At 44.3% G+C, this 25,086-nt stretch overlaps 1 protein-coding gene across 8 annotated transcripts in view; it reads left to right on the top strand.

Moving 5' to 3' along the window:
* CADPS (calcium dependent secretion activator) overlaps nt 1–25,086 on the top strand; it is a 474,621-nt gene that overhangs the window by 259,867 nt on the left and 189,668 nt on the right. For all 8 annotated transcript variants that reach the window (XM_059937688.1, XM_059937691.1, XM_059937689.1 and 5 more), the window contains one exon: nt 18,994–19,105. In XM_059937688.1, the coding sequence (XP_059793671.1) occupies nt 18,994–19,105 (112 nt within the window). The remainder of the gene's footprint in view (nt 1–18,993; nt 19,106–25,086) is intronic.

Below are 25,086 nucleotides of genomic sequence, written 5' to 3'. Positions count from 1 at the left end.
ATGGTAACCATCCCTCAGCCCTACCTGCCATCCTGCCCTGCCAAGAGGAGGAGGCTGAGTCTGTCTCGCTAAGTGATTCTCTTTTCAATCAGGTTAAGCAAAACCTAACAATATAAACATCCCAGTTCCCCAAGAGTAAAAAAACAATCGATAGCACCCAATAAATAATGAATGCCTTTTTGTACATCAATAAGAGTGCAGTGCTCCGACCACACAGAACAATCTTTCTACCACCAAACATGCCCAACAAATAAAGGCAACAAAATAAAAATCCATAATCATAACCTCAAGCCAAGACGAGGCATCCTTAAGCCGTCTCTGTCCACAAATAATGTATTGATGGGCTCCGACAGAGCACTTCAAAGAGAGGTCACTTGGGGAAAGGCATGAAACACAGCGTAAGGAATAATAATCTATACGTCTCCTCTCATTAGGAAAACTGTAATGCTTCAAAAAAACCTAAAAAAAAAGGACACCAAAAAGTTTTTTCGGATCCTTGTAAATTATCAGTATGCCTAAGAGGTATAAGGGATAGATGCTGGGGCCAGAAATCACCGGGAAGCATTGGCCTTTCTGATTGCTGTCATCTCTTTGATGGGGGCAGAGGGGCTGCAGGAGCTATAGAGAAAGCCTCCCCTCCCCTAAGCCTTGAGTTGAAAAGTCTCACGTTAGAGACATATTATTTTGAATGCAGGCCATGCTTTTCCCGTTGGAACATGCATGGAACCCAGAATCCCAGAGTTCAACAGGGAGCATCTTCCTGTCATATCAACTTACTGGTAAAATTGGAAACATTTTTATATTGAAACAACAACAACAACAAAAACCATGTTATGGGATAGAATGTAGGGTTTTTAAAAATGAGTGACTTTGAACAAATGCCTGCAGAGTGGCGTTTCAGACAGGGCCACCAGGCTCCTAAGAGTTCAAGTTTACCCTTTATTCACCTCCACCATTAAAAAGAACTGAAATGAAACACCAGATCTCTTGGGATCCCACTTACGCTGCACACACCTTTGTGGAAATGAAGGTTAGACTACAGGTCAGCAAATATTTTGGTGAAGGGCCATATAGCAAATACTTCAGCTTTGCAGACTATGCAGTCTTTATCACAGTGACTCAACTCTGCCATTTTCATGTGAAAGCAGCCACACATGATGTGTAAATGAATGGGCATGGATGTGTCCCAATAAAACTCTATTTACAAAACGAAGCAGCAGGCCAGTTTGGCCTATAGGATATAGTTTGGTGACCCCTGGGTTAGACCATTCCTAGTCATTGTTACCTAAGTAGCTTAGATTATTGTACAACTAACCTAGAAGGTGAGCTCCATGAGAGCAGGGACCTCTCCTGTCTAATACTCCAAGTATTACAGTGCCTTGGCCTGCTGGGGGCCAATAAATGAGTTGAACGAGTAGGTAAAGGAAATTTTGGGTTTTCGGACTAATCTGTATTCTATTAAGAACCTGAAGGAATAGGGATTTCCCTGGTGGTCCAGTGGTAAAGAATCTGCCTTACAGTGCAGGGGACGCGGGTTCGATTCCTGGTTGAGGAACTAAGATCCCACATGTCACGGGGCAACTAAGCCTGAGTGCCACAACTACTGAGCTCACATGCCACAACTACAGAGCTCACGTGCTCTGGGGCCCACACACAACAACGAAGAGCCTGTGCACCACAATGAAAGATCCCACATGCCTCAACGAAGATACCACGTGCCACAACTAAGACCAGATGCAGCCATAAAAATAAATAAATAAATATTTAAAAAAAAAAAAAAAAGAACCTGAAGGAATAGAACTCAGGGCAAGTAGGTTTGTTTAAGAAAAATTCTCAGGAAATGTCCAAATAATGGAGTAGTGCCGACCCATTTCGGAGAGCAAAATGTCAGACTCTGATCATGAGGGAAGAAGCAAATGAAAAAGGAATGGGCAGGTAAAGAACTACAGATAGATGGGACTTTGCTTTACATCTTCTGTTGCAATGAACAGAACTCTGATTCTAACTGGCTTAGACTGAGAAAGGATTTCCTCATTTCATTTATCTGAAGTGTCTAGGGCTGCAGGCATGGCTTGATCCAGATGCTCAAATGATTCCATCAAGTGTTTCTCCTTCCCTCAGCTCTGTCCCTCTGGATTGTCTTCATTCTCAGGCTACATCTTTCCTCATGGAGGCAAATTGGTTGCTGTCAGTAGTTCGTGGGTTACAGTTTGTGCATGTAGTAACCCCCAAAAAGAAAGCACCTCCTTCCCTGTGTTTTAGCCAAAGTCTCATGGCTGACTCTTACTCAGCTGAGTCAAAGATCCACCCCTGAACCAGTCATCCTAGTGTAGGAAATGCAGTGTCAAGAATGGCCACCTCTCAATTCAGGAGTGGGGTCAGCTTTACCCAGACTAAATGAGCCAAGGTCAGGGAGAAGTGGTTTCCAAGGAAGAATTAGAATACTGTAACTAGAAGCAGGGGCAAGAATGTTGAGCAGGAAAAATAACAGACGTCCATGAACTTCACCTAGTTCACTAATTTCCTCTGGGCCAACTCTGCCTGTCCTGTGATAGCTCATTCATCACACCAGACCTACAAATTTCTACCCTTTAATCCAGTAGCCTAAGTCAGCCATCCTCCATAACTGCCATCACTCTTCCATGACAGTGAAGAGCAGATTCCATGTGTGTTAGATTCTGCAATAGAGCTACTGAACAGCCTTGTCCTCTGAAGGATTTTTAGTACTTCCCTTCCCCAGTATACGCCCTCTGCCCATCCTTATTTTATCCATTCTTAAGACCCATTCTAGTTGCACCTGCCTCCACTGTGATGGACTCCCAAATCACTGCCACCACATCAATCTTTCCTCTGAACCACAGTATTCAACCATTTATTAGCTGACTGTATTCTACCTTGGGACATTTCTTGAACTATATTAAACTGTTTAGTTCCTCTGTGCAGGTAACTACTCTTGTTCTTCAAATGAATGAGGACAAAAACTGGGAGCCGGACGTCTTTGTAGCACTTCAGAACTTAACATTGTGATGTACAGAGTAGATTACCAATTAGTGTTTTCCAGAGATTGATCATAGATTTTTTTTCCAGGGTGACAGGGTATCATAGAATCATAACATTTAAGATGTCATCTTTTTCTGCAAAATTTTTTCCAGGATTAGAACATCTGAATAAAAAATATATTTTTAATTTTAAAAAGTCCCTAAGTTTATTCAAACAACTTTAGTAAAATGGGGACCTAACAATAGTTTATTCAAACAACTTTAGTAAAATGGGGACCTAACAATATACAGATAGACCATACATCATGATAAATACATGTGGAATTAGACACTCAAAAACTGCCATCAGCCTTGGTGAATCCCTAGGACATCTTACCTGTAAAATAGAAGTAGTCATACCTACATCATAGTGTTATTGCAAGGATTCATGTACATGATGTCTATATAGTGCTGAGCGTCTCATCTAAGACATAGTACTTAGTAAATGTTGTTGACAGTATACAAAAAAAAGTGAAATTGCAGACAAGATGTGCTGTAATGTGGTCCATTATTACAGGTAGAGCATTGGCTAAACGAAGATCCTTATGATAGTTGGATGAGACTTTGGACTTTTGGGAGATCTTCTGGAATGGCATGAATGTATTTTGCCTGTGAGGTCTGGAATTTTAGAGGTCCAGGGATATAAGGTCATGGATTGGATGTTTGTGTCGGCCCTCCAAATTCATATGTTGAAGCCCTAATTCCCCATATGACAGTATTTGGAGGTAAGGCCTCTGGGAGTTAATTAGGTCATGAGGGTGTTTCCCTCATAAATGGAATTAGTGTCCTTATAAAAGAGACACAGGAGAGATGATCACTCTCTGCCATGTGAGGACATAACGAGGAAGAGGTCTCTCACCAGACACTGAATCTGCTGGTGCTGGGACTTCCCAGCCTCCAGAATATCCAAACAAAATAAATGTTTGTTGTTTAAGTTACCCAGTCTAGGGTATTTGTTAGAGCAGCCCAAGCTAAGACAGTGACAGTATACAAAAATGTAGAATTATATACAAATGTGCTGTAATATGATCCACTGTTAAAGATAAAATACTAGCCAAGCTAAGGTCCCTGGACATGACCGTCAAATTGCCATCTAACTCCTCATGGTAAGGTATGAATATGTCAGTCATTTAATCTGTCCTGCAATACCACTGCTGTAGGAAGGGCTAAGTCATGTATCAGTCACTCATTGTGTCACTTAATGATTCTTTGGCATTTTTTCCTCACTATTCCTCAGAACATAGCTCTGCTTTTGCCACCCTTTATGAAAGGGAAGAGAAAGTTTCAAAGCCCTAAACATCACCAATGTTTGTGCCTGACATAAGACAGAGCAGAAGAAAAAAAAGTCTGTCTGATCCAGACAGCTCTGTATTTTACCTTAGGCACATGTTGAATTTTAAATGATGCAAATAATTCATAAAATTTTACATGCAATTATAATGGATAATGAAATTATCATCCCCCGCCCCACGTAAAGTGATGGAATTAATGACCACAATTCTATAAATTTTCTTGGATGATTGATGGAGGGAATAAACCTGATTTTATTGTGCTTGTAACGAACTGCCAGAGCCTAAGCTGCAGATCAGAGGGAGAGAGAGTGTTTGCAGGCAGAGGAAAAAGACACGCAGACTTCTGTAGGGGGGTGTACACTGGAGCTTAATTGAAGAGCGGTGTGGTATTGATTCCGCTCTCCTCCCTCATGGGCAGGGAGGTGAAGCTGTGTGGCAATGTGCACACAGGAGGTCATGAAGTTGTTTTATTATTTATGTAAATCTGGAAGCTAGGAGGGGAGGGTTTAAAACACTAATGGATACTGGGAATTTTGATTTTCAACAGATTTACTTATCACAGCATTTCACTCAGAGACAAATGTCTTTCCCCCGCTCCCTCCTTTCTCCTCCCCCCTCCTCCCCCCTCCTCCTCTTCCTTCTCCTTCTCCTTCTCCTTGTCCTTTCTTTCTCTATTTCTCTCTCTTTCCCCTCCCCATGACTGGGATTGGCCTCATAATCTTTTGGTTGCTTCCTATTTCCCACAATATCGTGAGGCCATCCCATTAAGGCAGACCATTCTTGGTCCAACCAGATCCATTCTCCAGGAATCAAGTGTACATTGGGGTCTCCGACATGCTTCATGAATCAAGCCTTCCTGACTTGGGCTGACCTCCTCCGACTCAGACGTGGGATAGTCAACATTCATTCAACTCAGGTTCACATCTCAGTTTAATGAATAGGTGATTCATGTAAAAGTCCCTGGAACAGTGATTGGCGTGTAATCAGCCCTCAGTCAGAACTGTATTATTATCATCACCATTTGCTGGGGAGTGGGAGAGTCACTCATAACTTCCCACTAAGAGTCACTATTGTGGTAACTCTTACAAAATCGTCGTTCCGAGAACCACCGTTCCAGTGTGCCCATTAACAGCTCTCAAACTACAAAAGATAGTTTATGTGGGGTCAGCATCTCAAGGAGACTGAGTAATCATTCTTTCCTTCCTTCAAGGGCCACCTAATATTGAGGGGAAATCTGTAGTTGGGAGACCAGGGCCTGTCTGCTTGTTCATCTTTGTGAACCTTAAAGTATTTGCTGTTCGCTGTTCATGCAGCACTCAACTGAAGACTGTAGACTCCACAGCAGTTCACAAACATAGCCAAGCAGCAGAATCACCAAGGAAGATCATTAAAAATAAACACTCCTGGACAGACCCCTCTCTATATAAATTTTTGCACAGTTGATATTGGGGCCTAGAAATCTCTATTTTTAGTACCTCACCCATCCTCCCTCCAACTCATGATTCTGAGACCTTTATCTTGTGCCGTCTAAACTATTACATGTTCCTTGGCCTGTTCATACTCAAATCCATTCTGTACATTCTTGCCCAATTAGCATCCTAAATTACAAACCAGCCAAGATTTCCTGAGGACTCTCAAAGGTACCTGACACTGTGCTGAGCCCTTGACATTCATTGTCTTGTTTAATCCTCTCAGCACCCCAAAGAGGTAGACATTGTTATGGTCCCATTTACAGATGGGAAATTTGAGGCTCAGAGCGGTTAGGAGACTTACCCAAGATCACACATCTGGTTAGTGGTCTGCCATATCTGTATCTACTTTAATACCTGACAACAGGAAAGTGAGGTGTGTCTGATTTCAGAGCTCCAGCTCCTAAGTGCTGCATAATAATGATTACATCATTATGTACACAGTACGTTAACACATTATTGACTGGGGGATTTTTGCAGAAACTAACACCTGTAGCCGTAATACGTCTCCGGTCAAAAATACCTGCACAATAATCATTACATCCCTTCCCTGGAAATGTTTTAACTCTAAAGTACAGATAATTGCAAAATCAAAAAAAAATACTGAATTACATGTCTCTTAAATTTAACCTATATCCAGTAGTTGATGGCAATTCACTTCAACTTTCATCCAGTTTTTTATACATTTTTTTACAAGATGGTCTGGAGGAGTCCTTTTAGTGTGTTTAATATTATGTGTGTGGGAGTCCCAAAGTAAATGTAGCTGGGCCCTGTGGAGGACCCCTGTGGTCAGCCCAAGGAGAGCCAGATTTGACTGGGAACATAGGTAGTGTTTTCACCCCACTAAGATGGTGTTGGTATACCATGGACTGGTTGAGTGACGGTGATATTTCTCTACAACTGAGATTTGTCACTTTTCAAGAATAACTCTCTGGCTCCACGTTGGGCCTATGCCATCGCACTTGGTCTAGAGAGCAGTTTCCCCGATGCTCTAAGACAACACCTCGGTTCTTACCGAAGGACATTCGGCCAGCTGGCCCATTCACCATTTCCTTTTGAGACTCCTGGCATTCATGACCACTCCCAGTGGTTTCTCACAAATGTGAAACAGAGAGAAAAAAGAACGAATCCACCAGCCAGTCCTTGGGGGAAGAGACAAGCTTAGCTCACAGCAGGGTCCTCAGGGATCCCGCTCTGTGGGATGGTGGGAACCCAGCCCAGGAAAGCAAAACCAACAACAGCTCCCATAATCCCCTCTATCAAAGGCAACTGGGAGGTCTCACAGGAGGGGGCTGGCTGCTTGGAGGGCAGCCGAAGCTCTGAATGGCCATCCCTGAACCCCCAAGGGCTGCCTCTGTGTGCCCATCACCGCTTCGATGCCCACTCGGACAGAGCCACAAGTGTTGGGGGCGCTCAAGTGTTGCCGAGGTTGGCTTAATGCTCATCGCCTTCCATGTGGGAGGCTTAATCGGAACGCCTTTGATGTGGTTAGGGCTCCCCCCGGGAGCACTTGACCACAAGTGGTGTGAGAGACACTGGCTGCCTGCCTTGGCCTTAGGAGGTGTTGACCCTCTTGCTCTTTAGGGGACCTAGACAGTTCCTGTGGCCCCCTTCACCAGTACACCCAGGCCTGAGTCCAGTTCTTACACTGTGGAGAAACTGCCTCGTTTGACACTGGCAAACAGGGAGGTTGTTTTATGAGGACATAGGAGCTGGGAACTATTTTTTCAAACCAACAAGGTTATTAGGCAGGTGACTGCAATATTATTGCGTGACTGCAATAGACTTTTTAATAATATGAAAGGACTATGAGATGGGTCTGAGCTCTCCAGTATGTGCTCTTCTAGCTGAGGGCTCCAGACCAAGCTACACCATATAGAGTAGCACCAGGATGATGTGATTAAGCACCAGATAAAGGCACTGTATCAGTTAGTTATTGCTGTGTAACAGACTGTCTCAAAACTCAGTGGCTTAAAACCAGTCATTTATTTAATTCACTTATCTGCAAATCGGTGGGGGGTTGGCTGGCTCAGGCCAGGCTCGGCTGGGTGGCTGTGCTTCACGCTGTGGGTCTGGTTGGCCCTGGCTCCTCACTCTGGCCTGGGCTCAGGCCTGCTCCATGTGGACCATTGTGGGATCCACAGCCACCACAGCTTATGGTGATGACAGAGGCTCAGGAGAATAAGCCCGAGCATTCAAGCACATTTCAAGCCTCTGCTTCCATCACATCTGCTAATACCCCATTGGCCGAGGAAAGTCACCTGGGTAATTTCAAAGTCAAATTTGGGGATTATATGTGCTCTGCCCAGAAGGAGACCAAAGCAAGTAGTCACATGGACAAGGCTAATACCAGTGGGGCAGGAAGAAAACTTTTCTCCTGGAGAAGGCAGGAGAAGGTAAATCTCTCTGAGTAATACTCTGATATACCCGCCAGGGTCAAGAAAGGGCCAGTGAAGGATGAGAAGCAGGATGGGGGTGAGGGGAAATGTTTCAGGCACTTTGAGAGAAGGAGGTCTTGAGAAAGTGAGAATGAGTTCTCAGCTCTTACCCCTTTGCCATAGCTGCCCAAAAAAATCAACCCAAATTCAAGTCCCAATTTTATTTTACCCAGACTGAGAAAACACAAAAGCCACTACTCAGATGGTTTTGAAAACACTTAACAAGGTCAGCTCACATCTTGATGTTTGATTCTAATGCTGGCACTTGGACTAAGTTGTTCTATATCTCTGAGATGTCCTGAATAGTTACGGAGGGCTTTATTGATGACCAGGCTGGGTAGCATTTTCACATCGAATTCTAACAAGAGGTATGCTAAGAGGGAAGCACTATTAACATCCCATTTTACAGGTAAGAAAATAGAGGCCACAAGACATTCAGTCAGCTGCTTAAAATCACTCGGGTAGACAGTGGCACAGCTGGATGTGGAATCCAGGCTGCTGGACTCCCGAGCCTGCTCCCTTAATCCTGAACCCCCCGGATAATGCAAGCTGCCCTTTGTTAAGAGCTTACATTGTACTCAGTGCTTCTGTCATTTAATTGGGGGACAGGCAGATAGAAAGCCCTATAAGGTAGATACTGTTAATGTGCCCATTTTATAAACATGAAAACTGAGATCTGAGAGGCTAATAAATTTGTCTGAGATAATAAAGCTGTGAAATGATAAAAATTAAACAGTCTGACTCCAAAATTCATCCCCACTGCACCAGCTTCCTCATTTGTAAATGAGGAGCTTGGCCACAGTGATCTTCAGGGCTCCTGTCAACTCTGAGTCTGTTGCTCTGTGTCCCCCACTTGTTTTTCCTCATTTGGTTCATGCTCTCAGTAGAACTGGCTGGAATGCAAAGGGGTTTGCATTGCATTCTGTAATTCCCCTGGCCAGGTTTCCTGACAGCTGTAGCCTCTCTGACTGTATACCGTGAGCCTTCTAGAGGCTGTGAGGTGTCCTAAGGCAGGTTGAAGTTCTAAAGACACAATCAACTAGAGCACCTCCTAGTTGTTTATGAGAACCACAGGTTGCAACCCTAATAACGAGGCTCAGGTTACAAGAGCAATTATAGGAGAAAGCCCAGTGTGGGAAATTAAACAGGCGTTGGTTGGCTGAGCCACAGAGAGAAGACAGTGAATGAATGTGTCCCAGCAACCTCCTGCGGGGGTTTTTATGTCCTTTTATGTCCTTTTTATGTCCACCATGCAGTGAACAATTCCTTTTCTCTAACGGTCCTTAGGAACTTGGAATAAACAGATGGTTAGAGGAAGGCAGCTAGGTGATGGAGATGCAGGAGAACCTCAGAATGGGGAGACAGCCATCATTTCCAATGACAAAAACTCACCGCCTTTCATAATGACAGAGGATACCTTTAGGCCAAGCTATAGACTCCATTCCAGCAAAGGCAACCCTGTCAAGCCACGTGAGGTGCTGTCATCTTCATGATGTAGCCCACGACGCCCAACCCCAGGCCCACCCCACCCACTGTACCAGAACCACATCCCACCCCGTGCACCCTAATCCCACACCATTCTGTTACTTAGCTCCAACCTTGGGTTTCCCATTTAGATTTTCTTTTTGACCATCTATATATTTTCTTATGAGTTAACCTCCAATGAAGAATAGAGTCTAAGCTCTCACAGCCGGATAGGATCTTGACAAGTCCAGGCTCCAGTGGATTTCCGGTTTCCGGTCTGGCATGTAAAGAGCTTGGAAGGCGTGGTTTTTGTCCTCACAACAAGAAAAAGGCTGAACAAAGGGAAAATCAGCAACTCTTCTTAGATCTATCAGAGAATTTTAGGTCACAGGGCGAACCGCTGCCCGCAGATTAAGAGAGATAGACAGATACAGAGAATCATAGCCTCCTGGAGCAGAAGACTGGGAGAAGAAATTGCTCCTGGAGCCATAAGGGCTTCCATTTGCCCCGTACGTCACTTCCAACAAAAGTGTTGAAAAGACAAAACACACAGTTTGAAGAGACAGGTATGGTAGAGATGCTGGAATTATCAGACTGGGAATTTAAGTCAACTATGATTAATATGCTAAGGTCTCTAATGGCAAAAAAAAAAAAAAAAGTAGACAACATATAAGAACAGAAGGGTAATATAAGCAGAGTGATGAAAACCCTAAGAAGGAATCAAAAGGAAATGCTAGAAATCAAATACCCAGGCTTTTGTCTTTAGGACAGAAAATATCAGTATAGTAGACTCCCTACCCCTATTATAGAGATAAGTAAATTGAGACCCTACCAGTGGTTTGTCCAAGGTCACATAGCTAATGAGAAAATTAGGATTGATGCACAGATCTCCTGTATTTGATCTCCTCTGGCCTTCATTCAGCAGGCATTTATCGAGTGCTTCTTCTGCACTGGGCAGAGCTAAACGTTGGACTACAGCAGTGATGGCCTTGGTCCCTGCCCTTATAAAGTTTATAGTATAGAATTTTCCTGTACTTCCTCTTTAACCATGCCAAAGAATGTAAGTCCAGGAGAAGCCAACATGGTTCAATTTCGCTTTCAACTTGAATCTCATCTCCACATGTGCATACGTGTGTGGAGAAAATCACAATTCATTGAACTCATTTCTTCAGTAAATGCTTGTTGGACATGTGCCATGTGACAGGCACTGCCCTAGGTGCTGGGGATACAGCCATCCTCAGACATAGCAGGGAAACAGACACAGATCCCTGCCCTTGAGGAGTTTACATTCTAGTAGGAGGAGACAAACAAGAAACCAAATAAAGAAGTACCGGTAATAATTGCTTCTTGGTAAAGTTCTAACTGTCCACGCTATGTAAGTATTCCACCCACCCTCTTCCTGGCACTTCTAACCTTTCTTTTCTGGGTGGCTGGCAGTTCCTGTGACTAAGCTGGGAAAACCTTAGAGGAACAGATGTGCGGGGAGAACACTAAAGCTGAGGTTTGAACACATTTGATTTCCGATTCCTGGAGAGGAGCTATTCCAGTGGAAATGTCAGGTAGGCAAATTGGAGCCTCCATCCCTCCACCTCCCAGACAACCCAATTTTTACAAAGCAAACGCCTCATTTATGTAGATAAGAGGTAGTTTAGCTTTTCTAGTACATTAAAGGGCCCGAATCACATCCTATCCATGAGTTTGCATGAAACACACTGCGATGGTACAGTTGATTTGCTTGATGTAGAATATCATGCCGTCTGCCTGAAAGGCAGGCCAAAAGATTTTAATGCAGTTGTCTCCAGGCAATTATTAACTTTCCCTCTTAGCAACAGGACCAAGGAAGTTTGATTCCCCGAAATGACACTTCTCCCTTGTTAAAGCTGGCAGTTAGTTTTATGAACCACACCAATCTAACGCCCAGCTCGCATGAGCCATATACCTTGAATAAATGCAAATCCAGTCTCGGTGGCATGAATGATGACCTTATGCTGAGCATCGCCATGGCAACTAATGACATCATCCCCCAACACCAAACTGCACAAAAATCCAGTTCTCCAAGGGTCCTTATTTGCCTAAAGTGGATGTGTTCTTGGCTTAGTCACATACGCATTCGTAAATATCACTCTGTTGTCAAAGGTTTGCAGTGGATGTTTACTGTCATTTTGGGAGGTATATTCCCTTTGTGGCAAATGTTTGTTTTTTGTTCATGAGGGGGGGGTGGGGGAAATTCTGATGAAAATTACTGTGTGTATTTGATTAGCAACATTTGTTGATAACATATGGTCTGAGGAGGCTTCCGCAAATAAGAGGCTTTAAATAGTAAACAGAGATGTGACTGAGATGGAGCAGATGCTCGCCAAACTCACAGTAGAAGGTTGCTTTGCCCATAGATTTCTCCCTCCCTCCACCCAAGCACATCCCTCTCCCTTATATTCTCCCCCAGATCAAAGTATTCACTTTCAAAGCAGTGGCCCTATGGAACAGGTTCGGAGAAATAATGTGCTGTGACTTTAAAAATCATCTACACCCTCCCCCAAATATGAATTATCTGTTACTCTTGTTTATTATTTGATATTAATAATGATGTAGTGTGACTGAATGAGTCAGCCAGCTCAAGTGGATCTGGAAGCAGCATTTGGGCACCACGTGTCTGAAATGCTGTGATATACAATCCCCAGTTTTCCAGTACACCAAGAGTGCTAGCAAGAGCTCCAGGAAGAATTTAGAGCAGCACATTGAATCGCCATGGGGTGAGCTCTCCTTGTAAGTGCATGTTTACAGTTTATCTTTGTGGCTGCGCTCTGGTGAGCATACGTACTTCTCATCTGCTAATGAAAATAAAACTACTCCCATGAGCCGGCGATTTAACTGTGTATATAGCAGGGGTCAGCAGACATTTTCAGTAAAGGACCAGAAAGTAAATAATTGAGGCTTGTTGGCCATAAGGTCTCTGTCGTAACTACTCACCTCTGCTTTTGAAGTGCAAAAGGCGATTTGTATCAATAAATAGATGGGCGTAGCTGTGTCCTAATAAAACTTTATTGATGGGCATTGAAATTTGAATTTCATGTAATTTTCATGTGTCCTAAAATATTACTCTTCTTTTAATTATTTTCAGCCACTTAAAAATGTAAAAACCATTCTTAGTTCATCAGCCATACATAAGCAAGTAGTCAGCACACTTGACTCATAGACCTTAGTTCACCAACCCCTGGTCTGTAATCCTGAAATGAAAGACTTACTTTTTTTGGTGCTTTCCACGTGCTGGGTATTGTGTTGAACACTGTATATGCAATAGTTTATCTCCTACTTATCCTTCCATCGACTCTCTGGGGTCAGTACTATTCTTATCCCCAGTTACAGGTGTGAAAGCCAAGGCTTCAGCTCACACCTAACAACTGTTATCATTTCTGGACGTGACATCACCCTAAGTAGAATAGCACATCCATAAGGGCAGCGCTGATATCTCATGCATCTTTGGGTCCACAGCAGCACCTAACACAGTGATTTTCACATCGTAGACATTCAGGAAGTGTTTTCTAAATGCAGGGCATAGTAGAGGTCTGAGCCCTCAGCAGTGGAAGTCAGAGCTTCATCCAACACCATGTGCACATGTAGGTTCGTGGGCTGGACTGTTCTTCTCTTTGTTCTCCAGCCTCTTGCAAAAGGTATTTGATTTGGAATGAGCACACATGTGTCAATACATGTTCCTTCATTTTTGGAGGTGCCACTGTGGGTGACTGCGTTTCCATAGTCTGCGCTTGTGTTGCTTCCGGTTGAAAAGACCAAAAATAATAACAGTAGTCCATTTTGTAACTCAGTGGTGCTTTCCAACATTATACTGTTGGCATCCACATTGCTTCCAACTCTTGGCCTCCTGAGCTAACCACTCCTTGACCTTCAGAGACCTACGCCCTGCTCCTCAGAATGCTGTCCTTGCTGCTCTGTCACCTGGGTCCCCTCTGCGTGCTGCCAGCCACTCTGTACACTTCAGGGAGTTGGTGTGCTCCCGCAAAACATCTGATCCCCAAGGAGATAAACCCTCACTTTGGCTTAAAGGGGGCAGTCACGCTCTTGCATATTTCCTGTGTGGCATCTCTCCACAATCCCCTGAATCTGGTGACATGAGTATTTCGAATTTGTCACATCTTCCTAGTCATTAAACAAATATTTATTGGGTGCCGCCCTGTGCTTGGTACAGTAGATTTAACACACACACACACACACACACACACCCCACACACACACTATGCTCCTTGCCCCAAGGTATTAACCATCTAGAGAGAGAGCCAGATACACAGATAATTGTCACACTACACTCTAATACTGTGTTATGAGTTATGGAGAAGCAGCAAAGCTCTATGGTTTAATGCATGGACTTTCAGGTCAGAAACTCTGAGTTTGAAACCCAGCTCTGTGATAGTTTGAAACCCTGGCCCAGTTACTTAACCTCTCCAAGTCCTAGTTTCTCCATTGATAAAGTGGGGATAATCAGGATACACCTTGCAGACCTGTCAGAAGGATTAAATGAGATAACCCATGAAAAGCCCTCAGCCCAGGGCCTGGCAAACCATAAGCACTCGATAATTGCTGACTGTTTTTGGTGCTTTTGTGAACTGGTTGTACAGTGTGAGTATAGTAGCAGACATGATAAGATCAGGGAAGTGAGACACCTCACCCACTTGACTTTATGTACTTTATGTTCAGAGAGAAGTTAGTTAACCTTCCCAACTGCTCCTTGCCATAAATACTATCAACCTCTGGTCTTTTCAAATCAAAGCAGAATTTTATTTCAGTCCTGGGTAACTTTTAAAAGAGATATTCATTTAAATAGCCACAGTCAGTGCTCAGCAAAGGAAAAGAAATGAGCAGAGAAGAAGGCAACAGTGAGAAATAGATTCATTTATCATTACGTGGCTCCGCCAAAAGGCCAAGGTTCCACCACGGACTGATTTGTCTGCAGGTTACGTAGCACTCTGTGAAGTATATTGAGCATGTGAAATAAATCTAATGCAGCCCAGAGTCCCATCCATTTTGAAACAGAACTTTGCAGTTGAGTTACAGAGGTAATTGATGTTAACTGGATCCAGGCACAGAGGAGCGAGTTGTGGCATTTGGGAGCAAGGCAATGTGGCAGCATGGCTAAGAGTTTGGGTTGTGCAGGCAGATTGCCATTTGCTCCCTGTGACCTTGGACACATGACTAATCTGCTCTCTGAGCCTCAGTTTCCTCATCTGTAACTATGGGGGTGATAGTTATAAGCGTTTCACAGGATGGCCAAGAGGGCTTAAAAAGACAAAATAGACGTATGACCATCTAACATTTTGGAGATAGGAATGTGTGACTAGCACATAGGAAGCTCTGAAGAAATATTAGCTGTTTTTGTTATAGTCAGGTCTTTCCATGGCTGGAAAAAGACAAAAAGTGGACATTTTCATGATTTTTTTCCCAACGGGGAGAGGGGCAGGGAAAGTGCTGATAACTAAATCTCCTTGGGGCTCCTATGAATAGGAAGCATTGACCAAAAGAAGGCAGGAGTGGTTTTCACAGAGTCCTGTGACTGTGGCGACCTCCCCTGCATGGCCCATCCTCTGGCCACGCTAAACAGACTGGGTGGCCTTGGGCTCAGAGCCTGATTCACGAGCTTGTGACCGCTGCGGCTGCACCGGTCCCACACTCAGACCCTTTGGTTTCATGCTCCGCATTGCCGTCTTGAAATTCTTAATTATTTGATCTTTGAGCTCGAGTCAGTTAAGTGGGGTGTCTGATAGAGTAATGAGCATGTGTTTGAGCAGAGGAAATCCTCAGAGAAAGGAAAACACTGTATTTTAGTATCTTTAATGGCACTTTTTCCTGCTTTTTGAACAGGGAGCCCACATTTTCATTTTGCACTGGGCCCTGAAAATGACATAGCTGGTCCTGATTAGACTTTCTTTTTTTTCCTGCTCCACTGGGCCAGGTAGCCATTTTGAAATCTAGTGGATAAATTGGGATTCAGTAGCGACCTAGCAACTTGAGGTGAGCCAAGGGTCACGGTAGGAAGCCAAGAGCACAGCTGCAGGCCTGGTGGAAAGGAGAAGCAAATCACTGTCCAAATGCACAGGGGTTGTCAGGGCAGCCTCCAGTGGCTTCAACTCCATCCAGCTGATGGGGTCTCAGAGACCTCACCCTGCCCCACGGTCTGAGTCATGTTGAACGCATTATGAGCTGAGCATCCTTGGGTAGCAGCAGGGGTTCAGGCAGACTGGGTTCGTGCCCACTGAACAGACCAGAAAATCCCTACAAACCAGTTTCAAGGACAGTGTCACAGGGATCCAGTGTGGGGAATTCCCAGGGACCTGGGATTAAGGCCTCTTTATGGCTTAGCGTTAGAGCATCTCACTCCAGAACTCTCTTTGTTTCCGGCAGGAATCTTCCTTATCTCCATGACCAAGCATGATAAATGCCCAAAGAGATTCACAGCACAATTAACCATAAACAGTAAAGTAATGATCATGTTTTTTGCCAAAATTGTTAATCATTAGTCATGCGTGTTATTGATAATCATGACAGTAATAGCAGCAAGAGCTATAAACTGGGAATTAAGAGATTTGTGTTCCAGCCCAACTTGATCACAATTCACTGTAATAAAATGGACAAGATCTTGAGGTTCTTCTCAGTTTTCTCATCTGTGAAATGGGTACAATATGAACTGTTTTACCTCTTACCCTGTGTAGTAGGAAGGATAATGTCCATCTTGCTTGCCCAGCAAAGGGTCAGATACTTAGTAGGTGCTTAATAAGTATGTGTTGAATGGGTAACACAAAATATAAGTGATTATCACTGTTACTAGAATACATCTTGTGTATCCTTATTTGGGGAAGGGAAGGTAGCCAAAATTTGGGGGACTCTTATGCTATTCCAAGCCTGCTGCTATTTACTCTTTATAACTATTCTGTGAAATGATATTATTTTATAGCTCAGGAAACTGAGGTTCAGGGATGTTAATTAACTTGCCCCAAGTCCTGCAGTTTGTAAGTGACTCATCAGGATTTGAACTAAGAATGCTGGGTTCAAAACCTTATGCTTTGTCATGTTGCCTTTACTAGGACAAAGGTTCCCCTGTCTTAGGAGCTTGCTGCTGTGGCTGATGTCCAAAATTAGGAGCTTCCATCCGTACATCTCACCTTTTGCTGTTGTGTTTGAAACCTGTTGCTTCTCGCCGTGTCTCATGTCCTCTTCGTGTCCTTCCCCTTTCTCTCTTGTGACTGTTGTGCTTTCTCAATGGTTCTTGCACACTTGGATCCCCATGGAGCTGGGCACCCCCTTATCTCTTTCTGGTGCTCTCTTACCAACACTCTAGAGTCCTCAGGTCTTTGAGCTTAGTTAATGGGATTTATTCGATTGAGTGCAACCTTGACGCTAGAAGTCAGAGTTCCATCATTTACAAAAGAGGAAATACAAACAGCCAATGAACACAGAGTAAAATAGTCAAGCCTGCTATTAATCAAGGAAAGGCCCATGAAAACAGCAGTGATTAAATTGGCCAGAAGAAAAAGTGAATAGGGACACCCAGAGTGGGCAAGAAGCCATGTGACTTGCACTCTTCTTCCCAGATGGCAGGAGGATAGTCACCAACTGTGTGGAGAGCGTTTTGGGAATAGGTGTCCCAAGCCTTGAAAGTTTCCACTGATGAGCACAGTTCTTGCAGCACCGTAGGAGCACCACCATGTTTGTTGATAAATGAACGACGAAACGATCTCCCATCTAACTCTCCACTTCCCAAGGAAATAAACAGAGATGAAATTAAAAAGTAATGTCCAGCCCAATCTCAATAATAGAACAATGGTTAAATAAATTATGATGCATCCATCAGGTGTAATATTATAGTCATTAAAAATAATATCAAATGAGTAACTTAAAATACGGAAATTGGCCATTACATAGGCAAAATGAAAAAAAAAACATTTCTATACAACATTATATCTATTCCTGTTTCCTAGTTCTGTAAAAGAATATATATTTGCACAATTTATTTATTCAACAAATATTTATTAAGTGTCTTCTGTGTGCTAAGTACTGTGGTAATGCAATATAAACAAAACACACAGTCCACGCACTTATGGAGCTTACAGAATATTAGAGGATTTAGCTGTTAAACAATCACGCAAGTAAATCAATCATTACAAATCCAATGATTGCTAGGACAGAAAATTAAACAGTATGTTCAAGAGAGTTTAACACTGGAAAAAAATTGAGACTGGGAGATCAAGGGACATGTTCTCAGCTCTGGCTGAGCCCCAGAGAGGTAGCGGGTGAAGAGAAGGGTGGGGAGAAGCATTGCCAACAGAAGGAACCGTGCATGCAACAGCCCTGAGGTAGCACAATAAGGGGGCCCATGACACTCGAGTGGATGAGTGGGACACCATACCACGGGGTCTGGATTGTGCCCAGTGCAATGGAACAGGTGCCGTGGAAGGGTTTAGGGCAGGGGCTCAATGCAATCCAGTTGATACTTCCTGAAGATCATGCTGATTTCAGGTACAGAGTGGATGGAGATGGCTCTGTAAGAAGCATGATGAGTGAATGAAAAGATCACATCTGAGGGACCCATCAGGGGCTCATGTCAGCTCAGACTGGCACTCTGCCCAGATGCTAGGTAAGCCAGGCTCTCCTCTTGGGAGATCTACTGTGATTCCCAGAGACCAGTGAGTGGGGAAGGGCGTTTCCCACATCATATCCTTCGACCTTCGTTCCTCTTTAACAGGGCTAAACTAAGCTTCATCCATTGCTCTATTCAACTTAACTTTGAATGCCAGTGGAAATGGGGCTCCCTCTCTTCCCACTACTATTGAGGTCTCATTGTAAAGTCAGGTGTTAGCTCCTGCCAAATGAAGCTCCATCTCAAAATCTAGAAGAGCAGTTTCCAAGAACTAGGGATTCTTGGAAAGGCTACAAGGAAATCTTAGTGGTTACCCTGGAATAGTTTGTAGGGATAGCAAATGCATGGGGCAAATTTCTCACCAACTCGATTTCATGCTAATTCCAAGTGATTCCTTCTAGTGCTCTGTGAAGACCCCTGGCAACTTTCTGAGCATCTGTCTTGCATTTGCCTAACAAGATAATTAACACTTTTTGTCATTCTGGCAGCTTGGGAGGGGAGGGGGATGTGACAGGCAGCATGCCTTGATGCCTCAATGCCTCGATGCCTCGGGTTAACCCTGCATTCACCCGACCCAGGAAGAAGGCGGGGCTAAGTTTAGCGTTGTCCAGGCGGAGGTCTCCGCACTGACCTCTCTGATTCTGTCTGCAGCTGGGGCACCCAGGGTGACTTCTCTACGACCCACGCACTGCCCGCTGTGAAGGTGAAGCTGTTCACAGAGAGCACAGGAGTCCTGGCCTTGGAGGACAAGGAGCTGGGACGGGTAAGTGCTCCCCATCACAAGGATTCTCCATCACAAGAAGCTGTGGAGGGCCGGAGTCCCCGGGTCCCGAGAGGCAGTACCGCCAATTTCTGATAAGCCCAGCTTCGAGGTTTGACTCCCTGGCTCTACTCTTCATTGACTGTGTGACCTTGGGCAAGACCCCCAACCTCGCCAAGCCTCAGTTTCCCCTCTTTAAATATGTGTGCATTGCAGACGATAGGTCAGGAGTTCTCAGCACCATGAGCCCCAGACACCCTTGAGAGCAAGGATGTGCAATACCCTTTCTATCGTGAAGCAAAAGTATTAGATAATTTAACAGACCGACACCCTAACGATTTTAAAGTCAGCACAGTGACATAATATAAAAGAGACATAAAAGGGAAATTATAATAATTTCAAAATGTAGAGATTCAACCACAGCTGTACTGAAGACCCAAGGAAGGAGTCTTTACTTTTCCCATATGGAGAATCACTGCGCAGGTGACAAAGTCCCCTGCAGAGGATGGGGGCTCAAAACCCCAAGTATCAGTAATTTACTGAAAAAGTGAACCAATCTTGGTAACAAAGTTTCCTTGATTTCCCTGGAAAAGTGCCAAACACACTTATAGTGTATATGTAAAAAAGATTTAGGAGCTAGACTCATTTGATCACCAGCGGTTTTTTCTACCTCCGTTCATATCTGGTGGGAATATTCAAAAATCAGGTGGGTTGTACGATTCCTCATCGTTGAGGAGTAGCTCGCTCACTGCAGGATGATTAGTATCCCTGGGCCCCGCCCATTCAATACCAGCAGAGCCCAGCACCAATTATTTTGTCAACCAAAAATGTCCCCCAAATTTCTGAAACATCTCAAGGGGTGGTACCAATCCTTTTGAGTACCACTGAGATAATAATTCTTTTTTTAAAAAAATATTTATTTATTTATTTGGCTGTGTCATGTCTTAGTTGCGGCTCACAGGTCTTTTAGTTGCAGCATGCAGACTCTCAGTTGTGGCATGCATGAGGGATCTAGTTCCCCAACCAGGGATCGAACCCAGGCCCCCTGCGTTGGGAGGGCAGAGTCTTAACCACTGGATCACGAGGGAAGTCCCAAAATTTTTAGTAGTCTGTTTTTTTTTGGGCCACACTGTGCAGCATATGGGATCTTAGATCTTAGTTCCCCAACCGGGGTTTGAACCCGTGCCCCCTGCATTGGAAGCATGGAGTCTTAACCACTGGACTGCCAGGGAAGTCCCCAATAATTCTTATCTGAATAATTTCTTTTATAATATCTTCTTACATCTCAGCTCTTGACTCTGTACCAAACAGATTTTCAGAACACAAGTTGGATTTGTTCCTTGCTAGCTTAAAATGCTTCTATGACTCCATACCGCTTATAGTAAAATCTGAACTCTGTAGCACAGCCCACAGAGACTCGGGTGATCTGGCTCCTGCCCACCTCCCCAGCCTCATTTGCTTTCGCCTTTCTCCTCATCCAGTATGCACCAGCATCGCTGGTCAAATTTTAGTCCCTCAAATAAACCGAATTCTTTCTCATCTCAGCAGTCTTCGTCTCTGCCTGGAGCACTCTCCCCACTGCCCAGCTCTTCCAAAGGCCACTTGCTTCTCTATATAAATGCCACCTCCTCCTCGGACAGCCCTTTGCTGACTGCCCATCCGCCTTCATTTACTACTTCAGCTCCTCCCCGTTCACATCCTCCACCGAACCTATCACCAATGAGACAGAGAGAATTTACAGAAATGTTGGCTTCTGTCTCCCCCACTGGACTGGAAAACTCCATGGGGAGAGAAACCTATTTTTTTCCTTTTTTAAAATTAAAGTGTAGTCAATTTACAATATGTTATTGGTTTCAGGTATGCAATGTAGTGATTCAATATTTTTATAGATTATACTCTATTTATAGTTATTATAAAATATTGGCTCTATTCCTTGTGTTACACAATATATCCTTATATCTTATTTTATACGTAGTGGTTTGTACCTCTTAACGCCCTACCCCTTTTTGCCCCTGCCACCATCCCTCTTCCCATTGCAAGGGAGATACCATGACCGTGAAACTTAAAATTATTTTGTTCACCACCCTATTCCTATACCCAGAGCCCAGCACATAGACTTAATAAATTTCATTTCTACTGGTTGAATGCATAATCCCTTCTGAAAGCTCTGTGACATTAGCCAATAAATTTAACCTCTCTGATCCTCTGATACAGCATCTGTAGAAAAATGACAGAATATCCCAAAGCAAGCACACAGGTACACACACCTAAGAACACCAGCAAGAACACATTAACCACGCTTTCTTTTGTTTTTAATTAATTTATTTATTTGTTTATTTTTGGCCACGTTGGGTCTTCATTGCTGCGTGCGGGCCTTCTCTAGTTGCAGCGAGCAGGGGCTACTCTTCGTTGCAGTGCGCGGGCTTCTCATTGCAGTGGCTTCTCTTGTTGCGGAGCAGGGGCTCTAGGCGCGCCAGCTTCAGTAGTTGTGGCACGTGGGCTCAGTAGTTGTGGCTCACGGGCTCCAGAGCACAGACTCAGTAGTTGTGGCACACAGGCTTAGTTGCTCCGTGGCATGTGGGATCTTCCCGGACCAGGGCTCAAACCCATGTCCCCTGCATTGGCAGGCAGATTCTTAACCACTGCACTACCAGCGAAGTCCCCTTCCTTTGTTTTTTCAATTCCTTAATCTGGCTTTCATCTATAGAACTGACCTGGAATCATATTACTAGGACCTAGACCGCAGATGGAAGTAAAACAAAAGGTAAACAAGGCTGATAGCAAAAAGAGTGCCCCCCACAAAAAAAGAAAGGGAATGAAAGAAAAGAAGAGGTTTACCCATTTTCTTTGGGAAATGACAAATATTCACTTCTGTCCCTAGGGAAAGAGAGACACACAGAGTGGGGGAAGGACCCTGCCTTTTCTTTTTCTTCAAACCTTTCTTTTTCCATGAAGACATGAATCAGGAATCAGGAGAGTCTCAGAGACCTAGAATATCAGTGTTAGAAGAGGCAAGTCCAGGAACCATCAACCTGAGTCCACTCCATGGGTCTCAGGAGCCCCTTGAAACCGTTTACACATGTTGGGGGGAGGGGCATATGTGCATTTTTCTGGACTTGCTAATCCAAAGCATTCACCAGCTTCTCAAAGCTGTTTCCGCTCGAAAAAGTTAAAACACACTGGGCTAGTCAAAGTCTTTTCCTTTATAGAGGAGAAAATTGATTCCTGTGGAAGGCAGGAGACACCCCCCCAGAGCCACCCAGTTAGCTGGGGCCCATGCACAGTTGCATGTTTACCACTGGCCAGGCTACTGTCCTGAGGGCTCTGTGTACAGCCCCTCACTGATTCTTTATCTGAATCCTATGAGGAAGGTCCAGTTATTACTCCTCCTGTACAGACCACTACACTGGGGCCCAGAGGAGGTAAGTGACTTCCCAGGAATGATGCCACGTCATCTCTATTTTTACTACACGGCGTTGTCCCTATGCAAAAATAAAAATCTTGGCTCTGCTGCTGGGGTGAAGGCCACGAGCTTGCCATTAATCTCTTAACAAATCATACTCTCCTCCAGTCTCATGACACATTCCCCCAGATACTAGTTGATACTTCCTTCCTGCCACAGAAACTTTCCATCTTTGCGGTGGAGCCCGCCTGCCTGGCCCTTGCGCTGGTGGGACGGGCGCCCTCTGCTGGCAGCACCTCCACAGACAGCGGCTGGGGGACAAAAGTGCTCTTTTTTAAAGTGATTCCTTGGACCCCTTGGAAAAGTGTTTCTACGCACTGATTTTTCCCAAGTGTAGGAGGACATAGCCACATTCAAGATTCTGATGCTGTGTTCATTCACCCAACAGTATTTAGTTTGTTCCATTTTTATTTTTATGTTTCCTTTTTGTTAACCTTTGAACTGAAAAATAACTCATGCATATAGTAAAAAATAATCAAAATGGATATATAGTGAAAACTAATGATCCCACCCAACTGACTTGAGTATCTTTTCCCAGAGAAAAACCTTGTTTTCAATTTACTGGGCATTCTTCCCGAAATATTCTATGCATGTACAAGCATAGCATATACAAGCATATTTGTATATATCCCTCTTAAAATAAAAAAGAAAGAGAGCACAGTTGGAAGTTACTGTATGCATACTGCTCTGCACTTTGCTTGAAATATCAGGATATTTGGAGATTAGTCTGTATCAGCCCATACTGGCTTCCCTTTTGTTTCCATAGCTACATACACTGTGTAGATATATCATAATTTATTTAGATTGTTTCCAGTCTTTGGCTGTATAAACAATGCCTCTATGAATAACCTTGAGTTTATTTCTTTGCACATATGTGTGTGTGTGTATATATATATATGTAGGATAAATTTCAAAAAAAGTATCTTGCTGAATGAAATTTGAATTTTGACGGATACTACCAAATTGTCCCCTAAAGAGTATACACCAATTATAATTTCACAAAAGGCATGAGAGAGTTTCTCTTCCTCCACACTCTTGACAACAGTGCAATACTCTCAACCTTGTACTCATCAAATAGGGTTACGGGCCCACTGTGTCCATTCATTTGCGCTATGCACTGAGCAAACAGGAATAACGACAGTCAAAAATCCTTAACCACACAGAACGTAAGGAATAGAGACATAAAACCAGAAGTTACAATGCAGTGTGGTGAGTGCCCTGCTAGAGAAAGGACACCTGGGAAGCACACAGCAAGGGGACATAATCTAGTCTGAAGAGCAGGCACGCCTTCCCGGGGGGGAATGCAGAGGTAAGGAGAGACATAGAGGCTAAGTGCTTGAGAGGATCAGCCAGGTAAAGGCTCAGGGTAAAACCGTCCCCCAGAAGGACCTGCCCAAATACCCAGGTAACTAAGAGAAGCTGGGGCTGGCTGACGTACAGCTTACTGCAGAGGATGGGTTGTGTTCCCATATCAGTATCACCACATCAAAGCACAGCACACATGGGCCTCGGCTGAGATGACAGAGTACGCAACTAGCAGCCTGGAATGTCCAGATGAGGTGCGTGGACTGCTCGGGACTCATGTGCACCCATAAGGACCCTAATAATTCAGGGGGGCTGACACTTACAAAGGAGTCGCCGGCCCGTCGGGCACGTGGCGGAGTGGGGATGAAGATGGAGGAGGACAGCGGTGACATCCCTCCATCCACCCTAGACAGGAGGTGTCTCCAGGGAGCGACCACGGCGGGGAAGAAGCCTTTGTGGAGCGGCCAGTCGTGAGCTGCGGCCATTTGTGTCGGCGAATGGACACCATATTGCCGGTGGGAAGCGCGCCAGGATCCCTATGGTGGATGGCCTGTTAACAAGCTCCGGGTGCCCAGAGCGCCCCACCCGCTTTGATTTTGCCAAGCGAGCAGACGCAGAAGGAGGCCCTGGGCCTTACCTGCTGCTCTTCTGGCCCTGGTGGGGTTTCTCTTACCAGTTCCTCCCCTTCCTTGTTTCCCAGCACATCACCCACCGACCCAGCCCCACCTCTCAGCCCAAAGTAGCACAGCGGAGAGGGTAAGCTATGCTGAGATCGGCAAGTCCTTCCTCTCCATCTTCCACAGTCTGGGGTCTCAGGATACGGAACATGGTACAAGGTGACATACAGGGACAGGTGTTATCTCGAGAGATAACACAAGAGGTCTCCACGACCCCGTGGCACCCTGACTTACTCATTTCCTTCCAGCACCCTAAGGCATATCACTGTTCACTAGTGCCAGTCACGTGAACTGCTACATTTTATGATAGAATTTCAACTAAATTAACCCTCACAAAATGAGCAAATGGCTGAAAAGACTATTACAGCAGAGCTATGATCTGAAGATAATACTGGTATTGCAAGCCTGGCAAACAACGTGAAAATGGTAGAGGTGACATCAGTCCTGCTAACAAGTAGTTCTGCCATCCATGTCACGAGATAAAAACAGTGCGGGTGCACTCAGGATGAGAGGTCAATGGAGACATTTTGAGATATCTA

This window comes from Balaenoptera ricei, chromosome 11 (genome assembly GCF_028023285.1).
Source record: "Balaenoptera ricei isolate mBalRic1 chromosome 11, mBalRic1.hap2, whole genome shotgun sequence".
In the NCBI taxonomy this organism is placed as follows: Eukaryota; Metazoa; Chordata; class Mammalia; order Artiodactyla; family Balaenopteridae; genus Balaenoptera; species Balaenoptera ricei.
The sequence above is the reverse complement of the archived record's forward strand: the minus strand, read 5'-3'. Positions and strand labels throughout refer to the sequence as shown.